The sequence below is a fragment of the Hibiscus syriacus genome, unplaced genomic scaffold (assembly GCF_006381635.1).
Source record: "Hibiscus syriacus cultivar Baekdansim isolate YM2019G1 unplaced genomic scaffold, ASM638163v2 tig00109921_pilon, whole genome shotgun sequence".
In the NCBI taxonomy this organism is placed as follows: Eukaryota; Viridiplantae; Streptophyta; class Magnoliopsida; order Malvales; family Malvaceae; genus Hibiscus; species Hibiscus syriacus.
The window spans coordinates 141109-160305 of NW_024062528.1; the positions used below are offsets into that span (position 1 = coordinate 141109).

At 36.2% G+C, this 19197-nt stretch overlaps 2 protein-coding genes and 1 pseudogene across 7 annotated transcripts; all 3 read right to left on the reverse strand.

Moving 5' to 3' along the window:
* Positions 1–1296: 1296 nt before the first annotated feature.
* LOC120210235 lies at positions 1297–4510 on the reverse strand (annotated as a pseudogene).
* Positions 2772–16180, reverse strand: LOC120210253 (protein FLX-like 3). Of its 6 annotated transcripts, XR_005524491.1 has the most exons (8): positions 16065–16180; positions 15850–15919; positions 14483–15023; positions 14203–14330; positions 13816–13892; positions 6851–7029; positions 3313–3398; positions 2773–3205 (listed from the first exon to the last, which is right to left on the reverse strand). XR_005524491.1 is itself a non-coding variant. In XM_039209020.1 (6 exons), the coding sequence occupies exons 3-6, from the start codon at positions 15010–15012 to the stop codon at positions 6955–6957; spliced, it is 810 nt and encodes a 269-aa protein (XP_039064951.1). In that variant the 5' UTR covers positions 15013–15023; positions 15850–15919; positions 16065–16180; the 3' UTR covers positions 6707–6954. The 6 variants fall into 6 exon arrangements, 1 of the variants encoding a protein (XP_039064951.1); XR_005524488.1 differs by having other exon boundaries at positions 2772–3398; positions 15864–15919; XR_005524487.1 differs by having other exon boundaries at positions 2772–3398.
* A 536-nt stretch (positions 16181–16716) lies between these two features.
* LOC120210257 lies at positions 16717–18861 on the reverse strand. Its single transcript, XM_039209022.1, has 3 exons — positions 18734–18861; positions 18440–18625; positions 16717–17161 (listed from the first exon to the last, which is right to left on the reverse strand). The coding sequence occupies exons 1-3, from the start codon at positions 18774–18776 to the stop codon at positions 16848–16850; spliced, it is 543 nt and encodes a 180-aa protein (XP_039064953.1). The 5' UTR covers positions 18777–18861; the 3' UTR covers positions 16717–16847.
* Between the last annotated feature and the right edge of the window lie 336 nt (positions 18862–19197).

Sequence of the window (19197 nt, forward strand, 5' to 3'; positions counted from 1 at the left end):
TAATAATTTTTAAATAATCATGAATAAGTTTTCACATGATCATAATTCTATCATTAAAAAAATTATAAAATAAATTTATATTATGAATGGTTAATGATGCAATCAATTTTGATATATAATTCAAATAAAATTATTATTATAAGAATTAATTACATTATATGTTCTCAAAGTATGACCTTCATTTTAAATTGATCTCTAAATTTTTAAATATTTCATTTTCATACCTAAACTATGACTATCATTCTAAATTAATCCTCAAACTTTTGAATGTTTTAATTCATCCTCAAACTATTGCATTCATTATAAATTGGTCCCTAAACTTTTTGAACATTTCAATTTCCTCCTGAACTATACATATATACTAATCACATTCCTTGTTAATAAAATCTTTAGAAGAAAACATATTATTATATGTTTGAAAAGAAATTGATTAAATTATGATTGAAACTAATGATATATTTGCATGAATTTGAAGATGAAATTGGACTATTCAAAAAGTTTGGATACCAATTTAGAAAGAGGCATATTTTAGGGATAAAATCAGAATGTTTAAAAGTTTAATTATTATTTTAGAATGAAAGACATAGTTTAAAGATGAAATTAAATAATTAAAAAAATGTAAGAATCAAGTTATAATGAGGATTTTAATTTAGAAACATATGATACAATTAACCCGTCTCACGAACCAAAACATCTCAAATGTCAATTCGCCAATTTGGCTTAAAACTTTAGCTCGTTTTATTTCGTACAATAAATATGCAAGAAACGTTAAGACACCGTATCGGTCGGGCTCTCTTTATTTAATTAATCAATGTGTTTTTTTTAATATCGAATTTGAATTTCGAGAAAATATACGAATGGTGGCCTCAGTGAATTTTATTTTCCTTTATTGTCCTAAGTTCGAACAACTGAATTTGTAAGATATTAACGATCATTCCATACTATTAAAAAAACCCCATTTAATGATAAATGTTTAGCCTCTTACATATGTAATGGCTTCAAATCCCAAATCACATGTTGCTTTTTCGACTAATGTCGGGAATTGGTGTGAAAGAAAAGAGGAAAAATACACATAAATCTTCAAGAACAAGAACCATAACCACACTGGTTCAATCTACAGTTTACTACCCCAATTGTCAATCAATTGTTCACTTAAACAATGCATGTGATTTAGAGGATCAACATCTTTCAGTTGGCACCTTGGCACCTAACAATGTTAAATTAAACAACATTCATAAAAAAATACCAAATATATAACTCAATTTAAGCCTCGAAAGAGAAAAAAGAAACCCAGAACTATGAAGATGATGATGAAGGTCCAGAAATCGAGATGGTAGTTTCTTCATCATAAAATCATCAATCTTCCTCAACGAAGCGTGGACCAAGATGACAACAGCACCGATCAAAACCGACACCAAGATATTTCTGGCGGCATCAGTTAACAGCAAGAACACAAAGGTCAAAACCCCCAACACCACGAGCAACATGCGATCGTAGGTCATCCGGTTGAAAATAACCAAGGGTTTGTCCCGTAGGAAGTACAGGACCAACCAGAGGGCCATCATGATAACAAGGACTATGAGGGAGATCAAGTGCCATAGTAGGCCGAGGAAAAGGATGAAAAGCACGATCATGGCATAGTTCATTCGGAAGTAAGCCACGTTAGTTCTAAACCTGGAAATGGATTCAGAGACGGTTCGAGGGCAGTTGATGGAGTGGATGTTGAACATGAATTTCCATGGACGTCGAGCTCTGAGGCCGTCTTTGATACGGTCTTTAGCTCGTGATAGGTATTCCGAGTGGGTTGAGGAAGTTGGGATCGTTCCACAGGTTGTCAAGAGTAAGGGAGGAACGTGATAGTGGTTAAGCAATAAAGTATTTATGAAGGGACGATGGTTTTAAATATGATATGTATTTCAGTTACTATCTTTTATTTTTTTTAGATATATCATTTTTACGAGATGCACTAATTTTACTGGTGATTTTTTAGTACTTGTTTAAATATATATTTTATATATTTCCTAAACTCCAAAAATATTCCGAACTTCAAATTAAAATTAATATATTTGCAAGTACACATACTCAAACCTACTCACAACTTCTACGTAATGACTATAACAACTATATTAACTGAGTTAAGAAACATACTGCAATCCCTTAGAAAAGTGGGTGAATTTTTTTTTTTTTTAAATCTAAATATAAAAGTGCACTCTTTTCAAAAGAAAACGGAAGAAGGATTTTTTTTAAAGCATAATTCCTAACATTGCACGTGAAATATTATTATATAATAAATTTGTGTTAATGTAATCATAGTATTATACACAAAAACAAATAAAATTAAAAGAGAAAAGACCACACCAGGTTGTAGGGACAGCAATAGTGATGGGGTTCAAAACAGAGATATTGCAGATCCTAAACAAGCAATGCAAGAGGCTGTAATGATATGACTTTTGTGTATGCCAGTTTGTTCTTGACAACGTTACGTGTATATATTTTATGTTTTGTAACTTAGAGGGTTGGCGTTTCATGGAAATAGCATATCAAATTATTTAGGTCTACTTTTTCTATCATGCATGCAAGCTAATAATGCAGGTGAATTTGACTGATTTAAAGGGGGGGGGGGAAGGAGAAACAAGACTTCGGTTTCTAGAGATATTTTCTTATAATCGGAAACATGGCAAGTAAAATAATTTTTTTTTGTAAAAGTTAAATAAAAAAATTCTTGAAACAAGTTTTCATCAATGTTATTCACTTTCCAGAAATATGAAAACGAAAATGACCCGTTTCTTGAAACTAAACGAACCCTAGATTTTATCAGTATGAACCTTGTTTTTTATTGATTTATTATTAGCAAGACTGAGAGACATTTTATGGAAATCTTAGCTTAACTAAAACAAGCTTGTATGCAAACCTAATTGGTTTATCAATGATCATACCCAGGAATTGCAATGTCAAAATCATGCCATTACTAGAGATTGCAGGAGACCTGGGAATGAGAAGGTAAAACAGAGATGGTTGATATAGTGTAGCCTACGCCTAGGATTAGGAGAATAACTTACAAACCTGATTTTCACAGGCTTGGAACTTTAGCCTAGCAGACCACATGGACTTGGCTGAAAGTCACTTCCGAGTATGTCTAAGTTTAGCCTATAAACACTTGTCTTGGGGCCAAGAGGAGAGTAACTGTCTCATCGACTTGCAGCACCTTTAAGATTTATGCATGAATATCAATTTCACACTCACATTCGGAAAGAGGGTTCTTTTTTAATTATTATTTTCTTCATGTTTGTCTAGAAGCGAATGAAACTTTACCTCATTCATCATACGTCCTCAATCTCATGTAAGGTTACTACATGTTCTTTCTTCACTTTATGGATGATGCATACCAGATCCCCCATCTGCAAACAATTAAAAACACAAATTAGTAAGAATCTTGAATAAAAAAGTAGGAATCTTCTTTAGGTGAGTGGTAAACAAAAAACAATTTTATTTAATCACCAGAATGATCCAAGGAAACTACAACTATTCATTAACTGGTATAAAAGAACTTGCAAGGAAAGCAGCGGTCCACGAATACATGTACTCATGCCTCCACTTCTACAATTACGTAAGCAATCTTATTATCATGACATTCCTAATTAAAAATTTCAGATCAGCAACAAGTTAACTCTTCAGAACTGCTAGCATCATTTTCCATATATCTTTGGTTACATGAAGGAAAGCCTTAAGAAGCAAATGGCAACTCTCTAACAATGTACATCCAACAGTCCATGCTCAAGAACACATCTTTGTAGACCAAAAGATCCTATTTTTCTTCACATTGTTAGCATGATGCAGGGGAAACATCATCCCATAAATGAGGAAACCATTTTTGGATGTGGTTTGCATCCAGCAAATTCCACCTTTCACAGACTCCATATTTAGTATAAAACAACTACTTTCTCCCATAAATACAGTACTCTAGCTATAGAACCAGAATGATTCAGACCTTGATCTCATTAAGAATAAAGATACCGCAATATACAGGCAGAGATACAAGTTTGTCACTTCCTCTAAGAGCCTGGCATCAAAATAAATCATAAAGCCAGAAAAAAATTAGCTTTTACAAATGATACATCAATCCAACAGATTTTCTCTATCTAGTTAGAGAAGCCATTCAAGTTGTTCTTAGATATCTTTGTAGATTGTTGCTTGGGCAGCTTCTTCTTTTCACTAAAATAGGGAAGAAACAACTATCCTCAGCATTGACGCTATGTGTATTCCCTTCTATACGATATATGAATTCTAAATCAACTTTAATGAATATCTTATTTGTATGAAGTGTGTATTTTCAAGTGAATCGTATCAGTCCAGAAGTATCCAACCAAATGTTCCAAATAGAACTAACATCTTCTATCATCCTTGAGCACTTAGAATAAAACGTTTCCCCTTCCAATCCAAGACCACTAGTTCCAGCACAACCAATGGAATATTTCACCACAAACTGGTACAAACAAGTGCCTGATAGCATGATCTCTCTTCGATTTTTTTTTTTGGCAAGACCTAATCCTCATACAAAGCCTTGGCAAATGACAAATGCATATCCACTAATACAGCTATATATTGATTAACCAGAGCAAGGTATAAATCTAAGGAACTCAGCAAGGATACAGGTATATCTATATAAAGCAGGAAATGTCAAATTAAGAGAATGAAATCAATGATAGTCTCAGTGAAGTTCAACTTAAAAAGAAATTGAAGATCCACGGAACACATAAAAAAGACAAAACTTGCCTAAGTACCGATCAGTAGTCAACCTCTTCCACATGGCTTCCCATCATCTTTCAAATATCTTTCCATGCCAATGAATAACAGAACTACTTGTAATTATGTAGGGGCTGCCTGGAATACGTTGACCACTGAGTAACTTTGCAGAACAAAAACAGACAGCAGAGCTGTAGAGTTGCACCAGATGATTCTATGGGCAGGAATAAAACTGCAAATGATGGCTATAAGATTTAATCAAAGGATGAATTGAAAACTTCATCCGATCAAGGAGCCAAAAGTTTTTTCTTCAAGCGCTGTGTGTTCTGAAAGGATCCATCCGTGGAAGTGGACCATTTATGCAAGTAGATTCAATAGCTGACTTAATATTCCAAAACCTAAATCCTTTTTTCTATGTATACAAAATATTCCATTGCATATGCCACCTGCTGGATAAGCTTAATACAAGAATTCCCTCAATCATAGAAAATACGATCAATCCCTATTGCTATACTTTCTTGTAATTCTGGCAAGAGTGGGAGAAAATGTTAACAACTACTGATGAGTAGTGCTACTGCAGACACAAATGTGTACATTTGGCTCACACTTCTTAGCTGGGAAAATCTGCTAAAAGTCAAAATTACTTCAACAGACCATAAGAATACTTTCTCCATCCAAATTAATACTTCTACTATCAACGTCAAAATTAATACTTTCTCCATCCAAGATACCTCGAGTCAAAATCCACTAAAAGTCAAAGTCAATTATGGTCTAGCTCTTTAGCACATTCTCAACAGACCATAAGAATAAATGCAAAGAATTACTTCAGCTCCACTTTTCCAATATATTCCCAAATGGAAGAATAACATAGAAACCCCATTCCAAGAAAGATATCTAAATAGGTCCTTGGTCACACACACCATACCATTTTCTGTTATTGCCTAAAACATTTGAACTCCAAGTTTCAAACACACCATATGGAAATGGATACCAAAGGCAGCCTACAGTAAATTTAAGACAAATGATTCTCTTCTAGGTCGCCAAATACCGAAAAGCATGTCCTCTAATTTTGCAGCAACCATACATCATTCACCACAACAGCATAAATCAAGAAATAAGAGCTAATAAAAGCAAGCGAAAGGGAAGCCCCTGAATGCTTTAAACAATGTACTTCTAGATGATGAGACCATTCTCACTATTCAACTGAATGCCTACATCACTTGAGAGAAGAACCCATTCTCACATATTTCTTTTCCAGACAAAACTCCAACTTATAACACCTTGAATTACATGCCAGAACTGCACAACTTTGAAGGAATAGCATGCAGTCAAAATTTAATTCAACTCCCAATAGTGCCCATAATGTGACCGTTGGAAGCAAGTTGAATCATATCCATCCACAGACTTCTTGCTTCCAGGTCAATACTTAAAATGCATATATTCACAACCAAAATCTACCATGACAGATGATATCCCCTCCATCTCACAAGGAAAATAATACACTCAAGATTAACAAATTGCCCTCTAATGATATCCACGAAATTATAACTATCAATTTTCAAGAGAAAAATGCCCTCCACCAAAAACGCTAATATTCAAGTGTCGCATGAGATGACCTAGAAAGTAGAAAATAAAGTAATCTACTAAGATATGGAGTTTGTTTCCAATTGGCTGTTACATTATCTTTCTGCAACAAGCAAAAACTTCATTGCGGTCTTCTATGATCTACTACCCAAGAGAAATTGTTCCGGGAGATTGTCCGAATAGGTCAAAAAGGTAGCATGTATATTAACATGTAGGTTGTAACCAAAAGCTTAATTCATGGATCGTAAATTTCAAATGGACCAAAGACAACTACCTTATTTAGGGGGCAGCATTTATACCTAAAGTAATATTAGTTATATTCAAGCAAAACGATAAATAAAATAAAACAAACGACAATAAAAAATGGTGATGAAGGATTGGACCCGATAGAAGTTGAAATTATCATATTACGATCTCATGTATATATAAAGGGTATCGCTTCCTCTACCAATGAAAAGAAAGCAACACAGAATCTTATATAAGAAGCTTAAGATGACTAACTACATATTAAGATAAAAATTACTTATGTAGCATGCACACATAGATGATGAGTTCCATGCTGGCCAATATTTTGCACTTCAGAACAGAGCAACAATTTTGCCTTTCTTCCATCAAGCAAAAACTCTCCTAGCGACGAGTATTAAGAGGCTTCTCCCAAGTCCCAGGACGAGGACCATGAAAAGGACCCTTATCAGCAGCAACCTGTACAGGAAAAACAAGTGTTTTTTTTTTTTTGATAGGAATAGTAGGCCTCACTAAAAACCCCCTTCATGATTAACGGAACTTGAAAATAGTTCCTTAATCAGCGGAAGGAGGAAAAGAGTGCCCTAGGATTTCATTAATCTTAAAACATTACAAAGTAATACAATGTCTAATCTCCCTCCAGAGATAAAAAGCCAAAAAGAACCAGCCCTTAATAGAACATAATACTCAACCAATACCAGACTTAGCTAGAACATCCGCCTCTATATTGGCTGTTCTACTAACCCATCTAATAATACCTTCATAAACACTAAGCTTTTGAATAATTTCCTTAACAACTTGAACATAAACGACAGGACAAGAACCAACATCCTTGACCCAACCAATTGCCACCTTACTATCACTCTCGATAATCAATCTCTCTTTAAATTTGTGGCGAATAGATTCATAATAAAATAACCCCTTTAGGATAGCTTTCAATTCCATCAAAGTTGGAGGTCCCGGACCAGCAGGGTCTTTGAAGGAGCCGAGAATCGAACCAGAACTATCTTTCAGAACGCCACCTAAACCACTCCTCTTCCAATCACTAGAAGTAGCCGCATCCACATTAAGTTTAATAAAACCTTCTGGAGGAGGGGACCAAGGAACCTTAGATGAAATCCGATTAGTATAAGACGAGCAAGAATCCACTAAGGACGGGTCGGCAATAAGAGCATCCTTGGAAATAGAAATCTGAGTTTCCCTAGCTAGAAACCATGAAGCAAGCCTGCACCTAGCTAGATAGAATATTTCTGCTCGATCAAACTTCCCTCCTTCAAACACTATATAATTCCTAGTTTTCCATATTGTCCATAAGACCACTCCAGGGATAAATGACCACATCAGAGAGTTGGTCTTTAGGTTAGTCCATGCTACTAGGAATTTTTTGCATCTTCATGAAAAACAGACTGAAAATTCCAATAACCCATGAATTTAGTCCATATTGGCCAAACAACCGAACATGAAAAAAATAGATGAGATGAAGACTCTTCTTCTAGATTACAAAAAGGACACATAGAATCATTTATGCCCTGAACACCTCTCTTAACCAGAGCTGTCTTCACTGCCAGCTTCTTTAAGATAACTTGCCAAAGAAAAGTCTCCACTCTTGGAGGCAGCATGCCCCTCCAAACAATAGATTTCCAAAAATTAGCTTCCTCCAAATCAGAAATACCCGAATAATATAGATTGGCACATGATTTAACATTGAAAACCCCTTCTCCATTCCCCTTCCACAACAGTCCATCAACCGCATCAGTAGAAACAGAAAATTCTGAAATAACAGCCATCAAGTTTAACCATTGTTCAAATTCCCAGTCATTCAACTCCCTTCTCAACTGGACGTTCCAAAACCAGCCCCCAGAACTGTAATCCCCAAACTGAAATAATCTTCCGGTTTTGTTCACTGCAATAGAGAATAGTCTAGGGAACATGACCCTCAAAGGATGATCCAATGCCCAATTGTCTTGCCAAAACCGAATATTCCTCCCATTGCCAATTTTGTAGCTATAATTGCTTCTGATACTACAGCCCATCGAATCAGCTTTAAAATGATTATTCACCAAAGATCTCCATATCCAAGAAGATTTAGGAGAAACCTTACTATCAAGCTGCATCAATGAAGAATCCAATTTGTATTTAGTGCAATCATTTCCCTCCAAACTGCCTTCCTCTCCATAGCAAACCTCCAAGCCCACTTTTCCAATAAAGCCCTATTCATCGTATTTAAATTAGGAACTCCCAAGCCTCCTTCAATTTTTGGTTTACAAACGTTGGACCAGCTTACCCAATGGATTTTCTTTCTCCCACCTCCTCCACCCCATAAAAAATTTGACATAATAGAGTTTAGGGTCTTGTATACTGAAGCTGGTACCTTAAATAATGACAAATAGTATATAGGAAGTGAACATAGGACTGATTTAATCAAAACCAGCCTGCCCGCCAGTGACAAAGAAGAGCCTTTCCAGCCTGCTAACCTCTTATTGAAGCTTTGAACCACTGGATCCCACAGAATGTTAGAGTTCCTGTGTGGACCAAGAGGGAGTCCCAAATATTCAGAGGGAAAATAACCCACTGAACATCCAATCGTAGTTGCCCAATCCTTAATTTCCTCTTCCCTTAAATTCACCCCAAACAATTTGCACTTCTTCAAGTTCAACTGAAGTCCAGAAATAATCTCAAACACTCGAAGCACCCTCTTCACATTCAAGATCTGTTTTTTCGACGCACCACAGAATATTATAAGGTCGTCAGCAAATTGTATATGTGTTAAATTAAAATTCTTCTCCCCATTTGTAATCATCAAACTCGAAAAGAGACCCCCTGAAACAGCTTTAAGTATCAATAAATTCAATAGTTCCCCAACTATATTAAACAACAACGGAGACAACGAACAGCCTTGACGAAGACCCTTAGCCATTGGGATTTCCTCGATTGGAACCCCATTCACCAAGACTGAAACAGTTGCTGAAGTGATGCACTTCGAAATCCACCCTATCCATCTAGAACCAAATCCCATTTCCTTCATAATTCTGAACAAAATAGGCCAGTCAAGAGTATCATATGCCTTCTTGAAATCAGCTTTAAAAACACATCCTTTTAAACCATTCTTCTTCCAAAAGTCAATCCCTTCATTGGCTATAAGGGAACAATCCAAGATTTGTCGACCGGGAATAAAAGCGAATTGACATGGACTGATCAAATCTGAAATGCAGCTCCTAAGTCTCCTTGACAGACATTTAGAGAGGATCTTGTACAAACCACCCACTAAGCTAATAGGTCTAAAATCGTCCAAACCACCAATGTTTGAAATTTTCGGAATAAGAGTGATGAAAGTGTGATTTATTCCATGTTCCCAATCCTTTCCCAAGTAAAACTTCTTAAAGAAGGTCATAATATCTTCCTTAAGTACCTGCCAAAACCTCTTGAAAAAACCCATATTAAAGCCATCGGGACCCGGAGCTTTGTTACTTCCACAAGACTTCACAACATCCCAAACTTCCTCCTCTGAAAATTCCTGCTCTAAGAACTGATTCTGCTCCAAAGAAATTCTGGAAAAATCCAGATTTAATTCATCAATTTCTAGAGTAGATCGGTTATTGTAGATCTTAAAAAAATAATCCTTCACAATGTCCTTAATAGCAATTGGGTCTTCAACTATTTCTCCTCTAAAATTAAGTGCCACCAGTGCATTCCTCTTCTTCCTAACCGTAGCACAGGAATGGAAGTATTTAGTGTTGCGATCCCCGTCTTCAATCCATTTAGATCTCGAATACTGAAACCAAATCTGCTCTTGGATCTTGTGCAGCTTCCACAATTCTGCTCTACAATTATTCAACTCAGTTAATACCTCACTATCGACAGCACCCTGCTTTTGTTGAATATCAGCCTCTATCTTCGAAATTTTCTTCTCTAACTCAGAAATCAAGTCTCCTGGATACTTATCTCTGTTTCCAGACCACTTTTTAATTGCATGTTTGGCACTCCTTAAAAGACTAAAAGCACCTGCCTTCTTCTGACTTTTCTTAGAACTCTGAATAGAAGAAATAACCATATCCTCAAAACCCTCCTCATCCATCAAATAGTTGAACATTCTAAACGGTTTTTGACCCCAGTCCACTCCTTTATTCACAAGAATTATGGCATTGTGATCTGACAATGATCTTGGTAGAAGAGACTGTGAAATGTCCGGAAATAACGCTAGAAATTGACTGTCAACCAAAAAACGATCTAATCTTACAAACGTGGGATTCTCTTGGTTATTACACCAAGTGAACCTTCCCCCATTCAAAGGAAGATCAATTAAGCCCGTATGAAGAATGAAGTCATTAAAGATCTCCATTGAGCTCCTACTTTGGCCTCTGCCCATCTTCTCATTTTCTTGTAAATAAACATTGAAGTCCCCTCCCACACAAACTGGAAAATTCTGTCCACTAAGAAAACTGCTTAATTCTTCAAAAAAATCAGCTTTCTCTTCCTCCACTGCTGGACCGTATACATTAATGAAACCACAACTGAAGTTTTTATTCCGGAATTTACCAAAGGTAGCTATAAATCTCCTACTAATAAACTGACTCTCCAACTCAAAGATATTGTCATCCCAACAACACAACAGGCCCCCCGCTGATCCAACTGAAGGAGATTCCAAAACTCCTTTAAGCTTATTAATCCCACTTCTCCTAAAGAAAGACCTCTTAAATTTTTCAGTCTTAGTTTCTTGTAACCAAAGGAAAGTAGGATTTAAGCTAGTGACTAAATTCTGAACAGCCCTCTTTTTTTCATTTTTCCCCAGACCCCTAACATTCCATGAACATATTACTAACTTTGACATCTTCATAAAGGGAACAAGGTACAAACAAAACCCTCAATCAACCAAACCTTGATTAATCCCAATCAAGCCTTTCTCTAGAGCTATGATTTTTTCCAAAAATGCTTCTTTCCCTTCCTTAAAAGATACTCCCAAAAGCTTACTAACCTCCCAAGTTTCAACAGCTTCTTTCAATAAACTCGAGAAAGCTGAGGAGGATGCTATATCAATGCTCACCTGGTCAAGAGCTTCTCGAAACAGGATCCTTCTAGCTCTCCTCTTCCTTCTAATTAACAAACCAGATTTGGGTCTTAAGCATTCACCTTCAGAACAGTAACCTTCAATCTCCCGCTCTACGGTCCCATCCCCAAGACCATTAACAGAGCTAGGAAGAAGACTCCCATCAGCAATGAGCTCTGTTGAAAAACAAATCTGATTTGCAATGCTGGAGTCCACATCCAACTTCCTCTGCCCCACCTTGGTGCCACCTTTTTCATTCGTAAAGTTCAACAAATCTCCATACCAATATCTTCTATCCCTCGACCTGCTATAGACCCTTTTGCAACTGCTCAAACTTCTAGTTTCCAGCACCTCACTCTCAGATGAGACCTTTCTTCTAGAGCGGTGTAACTGTCTCCCCCTTGAGATGTTTCCTAAATTAGTTGTAACCGGATCAACCAACCTTAAACTTTCTTCTTCAGCCTCTATTTCTGCATTAACCACCTTCTCTGTAATTGGGCTCTTCTCCAATACTTTAAACGTTTTCCTGTTTTTCCCATCTAAATTAAGGTTCTCCACAAAATCCCCAAACTTATTAACTATATATGCTGGCCCAGAAATGAAACCCGAAAAATCTTTTGACCCAGACTGCCCAGAATTTTCAGAATGGGCTTGAGACCCATCAGCCGAATAATGTTGACTTCTAATCCCCAAACCTGCAAACTCACCAACTTGTAGACTCCCAACCTTTTGACTTTCTGGCATACTACATTTAATACCTTTCCTATCTAAGGGAAGCCTTGCTAGCTGTCTATTCTCACTAACTCCTCCAGAACCACTGAACACACCCTGCTCAATCCAATTGTCCACTGACAGACGATTTTTCCTTGCTGCACCTGCCTCCCCTTCCCCATGATCTGACAACAGCCTGTCTACCTCCTCCTCAGACCTAATTTCTTCAGAAAATGCCTCATCGGAATCCTCCACCGGAAAATTACTGAAAAACGAACTTGAATACTCACTTGCTGATCCAATCTTAATACTTACTTTGAATGATCTTCCATAAGATCCAAGAGTGATCACCTCTGGAACATCAAAGGGGCTTTCCACCCTCAATAAAATTCTTGCCATTGTAAGGTCTTCTCTTTTCCTTGTACTCTCATGAATACCTACCACTTTGCCCCATCTCCCAGCCATTTTCTCAAAGAAAGATTCATTCCAGCATAACAAAGGAACCCCTATTAATTCTGTCATGCAGAAGGCCATGGGAACTCCGGCCTCATTCAGTAAAGGTTCCACTCGTTCAAACCACTGTTTTAAAACCTCTTCCTTTTGCTCCATAAATCCAGCATCTCCTCATGGGAATTGAGAACTAAAACGCAAGAGTTCCAAACATAACCCCATCTAGCAATTTGAACATCATAGCCTTCCTTAAATAAGGCATTCCGAATGAACTCAACTTGAAACGAGTATTTGATAATCCCTGTTAACGACCTCTTCACCCAATTGGCACTTTCTGATGGAATATGCATCTCCATAATGTTTTTCTTGACATTCCTCCTTTGGACATCCTCAGACAATAGTTCTTTATACCCCCTTGTAATCCCATTTGACATCAGAGCATCCCTATAAGTTCTATCGTCCCTTCTACTTCTGATAATATTTTCTCTTTCTCTTGATTTCGAAGAATCTGCAAAAATCTGACCTGAAGCCTCGTTTGAAGAAGTAAGCACCACCCTTGACCGTGAACGATCATCCTTAAATCTGGCAGGACTAACTAAGATCTTCCTTCCATCAATCACAATCCCATTTAACTCATCAACAGCCCTCCTTAAATCTTCCTCCCTCTTAAAATGAACAAAAGCAAAGGTGGAAAATCTGTACTTAGGATTTCTAATTTGATTGGGAATGAAAACTCTCATAACCGGACCATGGACTAAGAATAATTCCTTAAGAGTATGACGAGAAACCCTCCTGCTCAGATTGTCGATAAACGCCGACCAACACTCATCGGGAACTGACTTTTTTTTAAAATTCTCTCTCTCTACGTTTTTCTCTCTCTCACTCATTTTTGGCTCTATTGTCAAAGTTTCATAATTAGTTTTGGATAAAAAAAAAAAAAAAAAAAAAAAAAAAAAACAAGTGTTAATTGGGAAAAAAATCCCAACGCAATAGATTTATGGTCAAACAAATAAAACAAACAAGAAAATGAGCATAAATACCAGATGAGCCCCATATCCTTCATATGAAGCAGGAAAAGCCCCCTCTGAACTGTTGAATTTCATTCCATATGGTCCACCTTGAGCCATCAATTATCAAGACATTGAGATTAGAGGGGAGCCAAATTTAATTATGATCATTCAATTGAGCAGATCAAAAGAGTAAGGGAAAAGCCAGGAAACATCAATGCAGGTTCAATGGAATCCACAAAATGCACCTGACCATTTGAACTTCAGACTTTCAACAAGAAGGTCCCAAGTTCTAACCTTTATAGTTCTAAAAAGATGAAGGAGCAAGAAGGGGAATATAACCAGCCAGCAAATTAAGAAAAATCACTCTACTCAAGTTTGATAAAGAAACTTTAACCATATAATAAAAGTAAGATCTACCATCCACAATGGTAAGTTCTGCATGCAGCTTTTCAACTTCATGTGCCATGGAGACCATGTTCTTCTCCATTGCTTGTCTCTGCTCCATCAGCTCAATATTTGCCTTCTTTTCATAATCAATGGCATTCCTGTGAAATAAATTTCTAATTTAGCATTTAAATATATAATTGGATATATTAATGATTAGTACTGCAAGTTAAATGCTCAACAGAAGCATCCATTCGTTTGGATTTTTTTTTCTTAGAAAATAATACGGGTGAAAAAGGATGCAGGTATCTACCTCGAACGCACCAACTCCTGGTGCAGGCCATCAATTTCTGCTCTTAAAACAGATATTTGTTGATTACCAGCTTGCAGCCTGGCAATATCTTGCTTGAGAGTCTGCACTTGGCCAGCCAGTCCCTGCTTAACATTATTCAGTTTCTGAACTTCTGCACGGAGTTGCACAGCCTCCTTCTTCAATGGCTCAGTTGCACGGAGATCTGCCTCCAGCTTCAAGCCTTTATCAATGAGTCCCCTTGAGTGCAGCTCTTGTTCAGCACGAATTTCACCAATGACAAGATTCAAATGATGAATTTCATCTTTCGCAGCACCAAGCTCTTGTTGTATAGCCATTCGATCTTCTACAAGCCTGCTGTTATCACTCAAAAGCCTCCGAATCTCTGCATGCTGCATTTCAAGTTCTTCCTCCAACAATGCAGGATGAGGAGGTCGATGTGGCAGAGGTGGACCACGGTGGAAAGGTCTTTCAGGAGGAAATCCGCGCTGGTCATTGAAGGCTTCTCGACGAACGCGGTTTCTCCCAACCATTTTCAATTATTCTGGGAAAAAGTAACACAATAAAAAAATCTTTAGTAAGATTTTATGAATATTTGGTTTACTTATATATAAGATTTTATGAATATGGTACCGGTGAAAGAAATAGTATACACTAGAAGAATTTTCACACAAAAAGAATTGATCAAAACCTTCATGAAATTTTGTGGTCTACTTCCAAGAGGAAATTTATACATTAACCACACAGCAAGTGGCAACTAGATCCAAAGATGTTCTGTAGTTAATAACCAGAACAAAAGGAGCTCAACTGAGTCTAGCATGCAACTATTCAAGATAATCCAAATGAATAGTATATATGATACTGAAAATCAGAAGCACCAAAGTCCAGACCTTTAAACATTTTCCTGTTTTTAAATCAATAAGTGTGGATTATCAGATATTAATTCAACCTTCAAATTCTCTTAACTACATCTAAGGCGGAAATTTAAAAGCAAAGTCACCATTTTTAGATTGGCCCCCACCGATAGCAGGGGAAAAAAAAGAAATAAGAAGCACGGGATCCCTTAGGTTCTCATCAAATACCATCTGCAAAACACTAGAAACCATACTCCATTTAAACCAACTTGAAATTCTAATCATCTATCTCCGATTGCAATATCGAGTTCTCTTTTTGCAAGTTGTGGCAGGCAAAATCTATACATAAAATTACTTTTCAATACATACAAGCGCGAGCAAACACACACATGCATATAAATTAACAAACACAAATTAAAATATGCAAGGAATAAGTTAGAAGATGAAAATAATATATTTCATTAAGAAAATAGCTAAATAACTCGAACTCCCAACGTAAAACAGTGAAAAAAATACATTTATCTCCGTACTCGAGCAAATTGAGTGGGGGGATCTCACTACGTCTCTTTGCTTCAGAACCGTTTACCTTCACAACCAAACAGAGAATTAAGCAAAAGCTAACAACCCAAAAAAAAAGAAGAAGAAAGAAACTCTGTCTTGGAAACATCCGAGTCCTAAGTTTCAGTTAATGTTACTGAAAGAAAAACAATAAAAAGAAGATGAATTGAAACCTGGGAAAGATTAGGGTTAGTAAGAAGGAACTTGATTGAAATATAACATAACCCTTTTTTCGGGAGAGAAAATTTGTGAGGAAGAAATTAGCTTTACACCCCAAGATGAATTAAGCGAAGCTGCTCGCTTAGAGTCGGCCAGATCCATGAGAGAATTAAAATTAAAATTAACTCCATCATTAGTCATAAATTTAGATGTTATCTCATTTTGGACATTAAATTATAAAAAAATTGGTTAAAATACTAAATATTTTGAATAAATTTATATTGGTCCATTAAATAAACAATAATGTTAATGATATAGTTGTTATCCTTTTTAAAAAAATAATTATCTTTAATTTTATCGTCGTTTCGATCGTTATATTTTTGTAGTTCACTATAAAAATTAATATTTTTTTATTGTTCTAATTTTTTAAAGTATACCTCAAAATTCTCAAATTCAAGAAAGCTTGAAACTTAAACAATAATGGATTTTTATATTTTAATTTTACAAATTTTAAAGAGAGATTAAAAAAATCAATTTTAGATAGTGAGAAAATGAAGATAAGATGAAATCGTTTGGATCTATTGCGTTCGTAAAAGATACTGAAGAACCGAAAATGAAAAAAATCTAAATTTTGATGAAGTCAACGATTAAAATGAGAAAGTAGTTGTCAAGAAAATTATACATTCCACAAACCTAAAGGGAAACACAAAACATGAAATTCAGGAAACCAAACTTCCAAAACTCTAAAACAAAGTCAAAGTAAAATATATCCAGGTTTTCAGCAATGGATTATCGAGTCATAATTGCGGTATCGATTTCGCTCGGATGAATTGTTTCAGTATAGCTTTCTCTTCATCCAGCCTCTTCTTCTCCTCGGGATCTTTTGGTTTGACTTTCCTCTTCTCTTCCAATATATACTTAAAAAGTTCAAGCTGCTGGCTCTCTGGGATCGGTTCAGACGAATTCAAATGCTGTGTGATGATGGGTGGTGCGGGTAATGAGTTTTCAGTAACTTGAGTAGTGATAGTTGTAGTTGAAACAGGAGGACTCGAATCGACATCTTCTTCCGTTCCGTTCGTGTCCTTTTTCTTCGTTCTCGTGAAAAGATAAGCTGTGCATTGATCATTCAGATTTTTACCAGAGTAGAAGTAAATCATGTCTCTAAAACACCAAATTGTCAAGAGCCAACCTAAAATTTCCAGGCTTTACAAGTTTGACAGTATAAAAAAAGCTTATGTTAAAAGGTTGAGTTCAGAACAGGGGAAAGCAGCGAAAGTTGGACCACGATTCAGTGCATGAGTTTGCCGGACAAGATGAATCTATATGAACTGTTAATACAACCAGATACCAAGAGTAAAGAAGTGATACGGTCCATTCTAATTATTATGGCCCGACAACAAAAATCAATCAAGATATGATCCTCAAGCAAACAACATGCGTAGAAAAACTATTTGATCACTTGTGAACAATAGCTAGTTCTCTCTTCTATGATATCTAAAAGTAATTATCAGAACACGGAATTGTTAAAATTCCATACACCACAGATAAGCAACCTCTCATCTTACTCTCATTTAAGCGAGATTCAGGCTCCCTCTCGGTAATTATCAGAGCTGATAAAAAATAGAAAGAAAACTGAAATGAGCATGAAAGAAAAACTTTCACTGATTTGAGAACTAGGAATCCAACTTTTCCCCAAAAGTAATTGCTATATGAATGCTATCGATATTATTTACTCCTCTGTAATCACTCATTAGTTATAACTTACGACAAATTCATTTTGCAATTTATCATAGAAATGTTGATGCAGATAAGAAATCAGTCACCAGCTTTCAAACAGTCATTGCTCGTACAATGCTCGGTAAGCAGGAGACATATTGGTAATCACATCACTCGTCGTTATTGTTACAAGTCCCAAAGAATATAGAGATAATCACTCCACAATGTTCGGTACTTCAGTTTGGTAACTATGCATTTAAGAGAATACCGTAACATGGAGGTCGGATGTAAATATTTTCTAACCCTCAAGTGAGTCTGGATACCCATCAGTCCAATACACTATTCGATTGTGAATGTAACTTAAGTTAAGGATTACTCAACCATATATCCATACATATAATCAAAACTCCTCTTTTGGATGAATACCAGAAAAATCAGCTAATTTTCCCCAAAAGTTCAACTAAATATTTTAAATGGTTGAAAAACAATCTACTTGGGTCAATTGGATGAAATCATCATTGTTCTGGGGATTAAAGTGAACAATTACCCATCAAAAACAGAATCGAGAACAACAATTAAAAAGCATAAAAATTCAATATTCAACCCAAATTAAAAAGAACCCATTTGAACTACTGATCATTCAACAACTAAAACAAAGAAAGGGAATCATCACCTCCGACAGCAAAGTTGACAGCCAATAGAAGGGGCCAAAGGAACTTGTAACGCCTTGCAAACGATTCCTTTGGAGGCTGAGGTGGCGGCGGCGGCGGCTGGCCCATCGTGTATGATGCTGCTGCTGCTGCACCAGATGAATTTGAAGGAAAATCCTTTCCTTTCTGTTGAAATTGTTTCAATTGAGCTGCAGATTGTTTTTGCAATAAGAAAAGGAATCAAATTTCAAACACCCATAAACCCCTATTATTTGAGAAGCAAATGGAATTTAGATTAGTTTTGAGTTTTGTTATACCTTTCTTGGGTTTGTGGTCGTACAGCTTGGGACCCTCGCTCATTGTTGAGATTCGTTTTCCAGCGAAGCTTCGATTTTTCTGAGTTCTCCCTTACGTTTCCCTCTTTTGCTTGCGCCCATTATTATTTGATTAGCCACCCTCTTTTATTTTTGGCTTAATGTTACATGAGGTCCTCAATCTTTTAAAACAATTAGGGTAAAATACACAAATGGTCAGCCGACTACAATGTGTTGTTTTGTTGTCAGCCGACTACATAGTATTGTTTTGTTGGATCTCTAACTATTAAAAAGTACAAAATAATCTCCCAATTATAGGATGTTACTTTGTTGGGTCACTCGACTATTAAAAATTATAAAATGATCACCCGGCTATTCATATGTTCCAAACTTGTCTTTTTTTGGTTAAAAAAATTAATGACAGTCTAAGCTAAACTTTAACCTATTAATTGATATATGATATTCCT

Coding starts and splice junctions, on each gene's coding strand:
- LOC120210253 (XM_039209020.1), bottom strand. CDS start 15,012: ATGGTTGGGAGAAACCGCGTTCGTCGAGAAGCCTTCAATGACCAGCGC. Junction 13,893..14,202: donor AGAACTTACCATTGTGGATG/GTAGATCTTACT, acceptor TGATGGCTCAAG/GTGGACCATATGGAATGAAA. Junction 7,030..13,815: donor AAGGATATGGGGCTCATCTG/GTATTTATGCTC, acceptor TTTCCTGTACAG/GTTGCTGCTGATAAGGGTCC.
- LOC120210257 (XM_039209022.1), bottom strand. CDS start 18,776: ATGAGCGAGGGTCCCAAGCTGTACGACCACAAACCCAAGAAAG. Junction 18,626..18,733: donor CGACCACAAACCCAAGAAAG/GTATAACAAAAC, acceptor AACAATCTGCAG/CTCAATTGAAACAATTTCAA. Junction 17,162..18,439: donor TGTCAACTTTGCTGTCGGAG/GTGATGATTCCC, acceptor ATCAATGCACAG/CTTATCTTTTCACGAGAACG.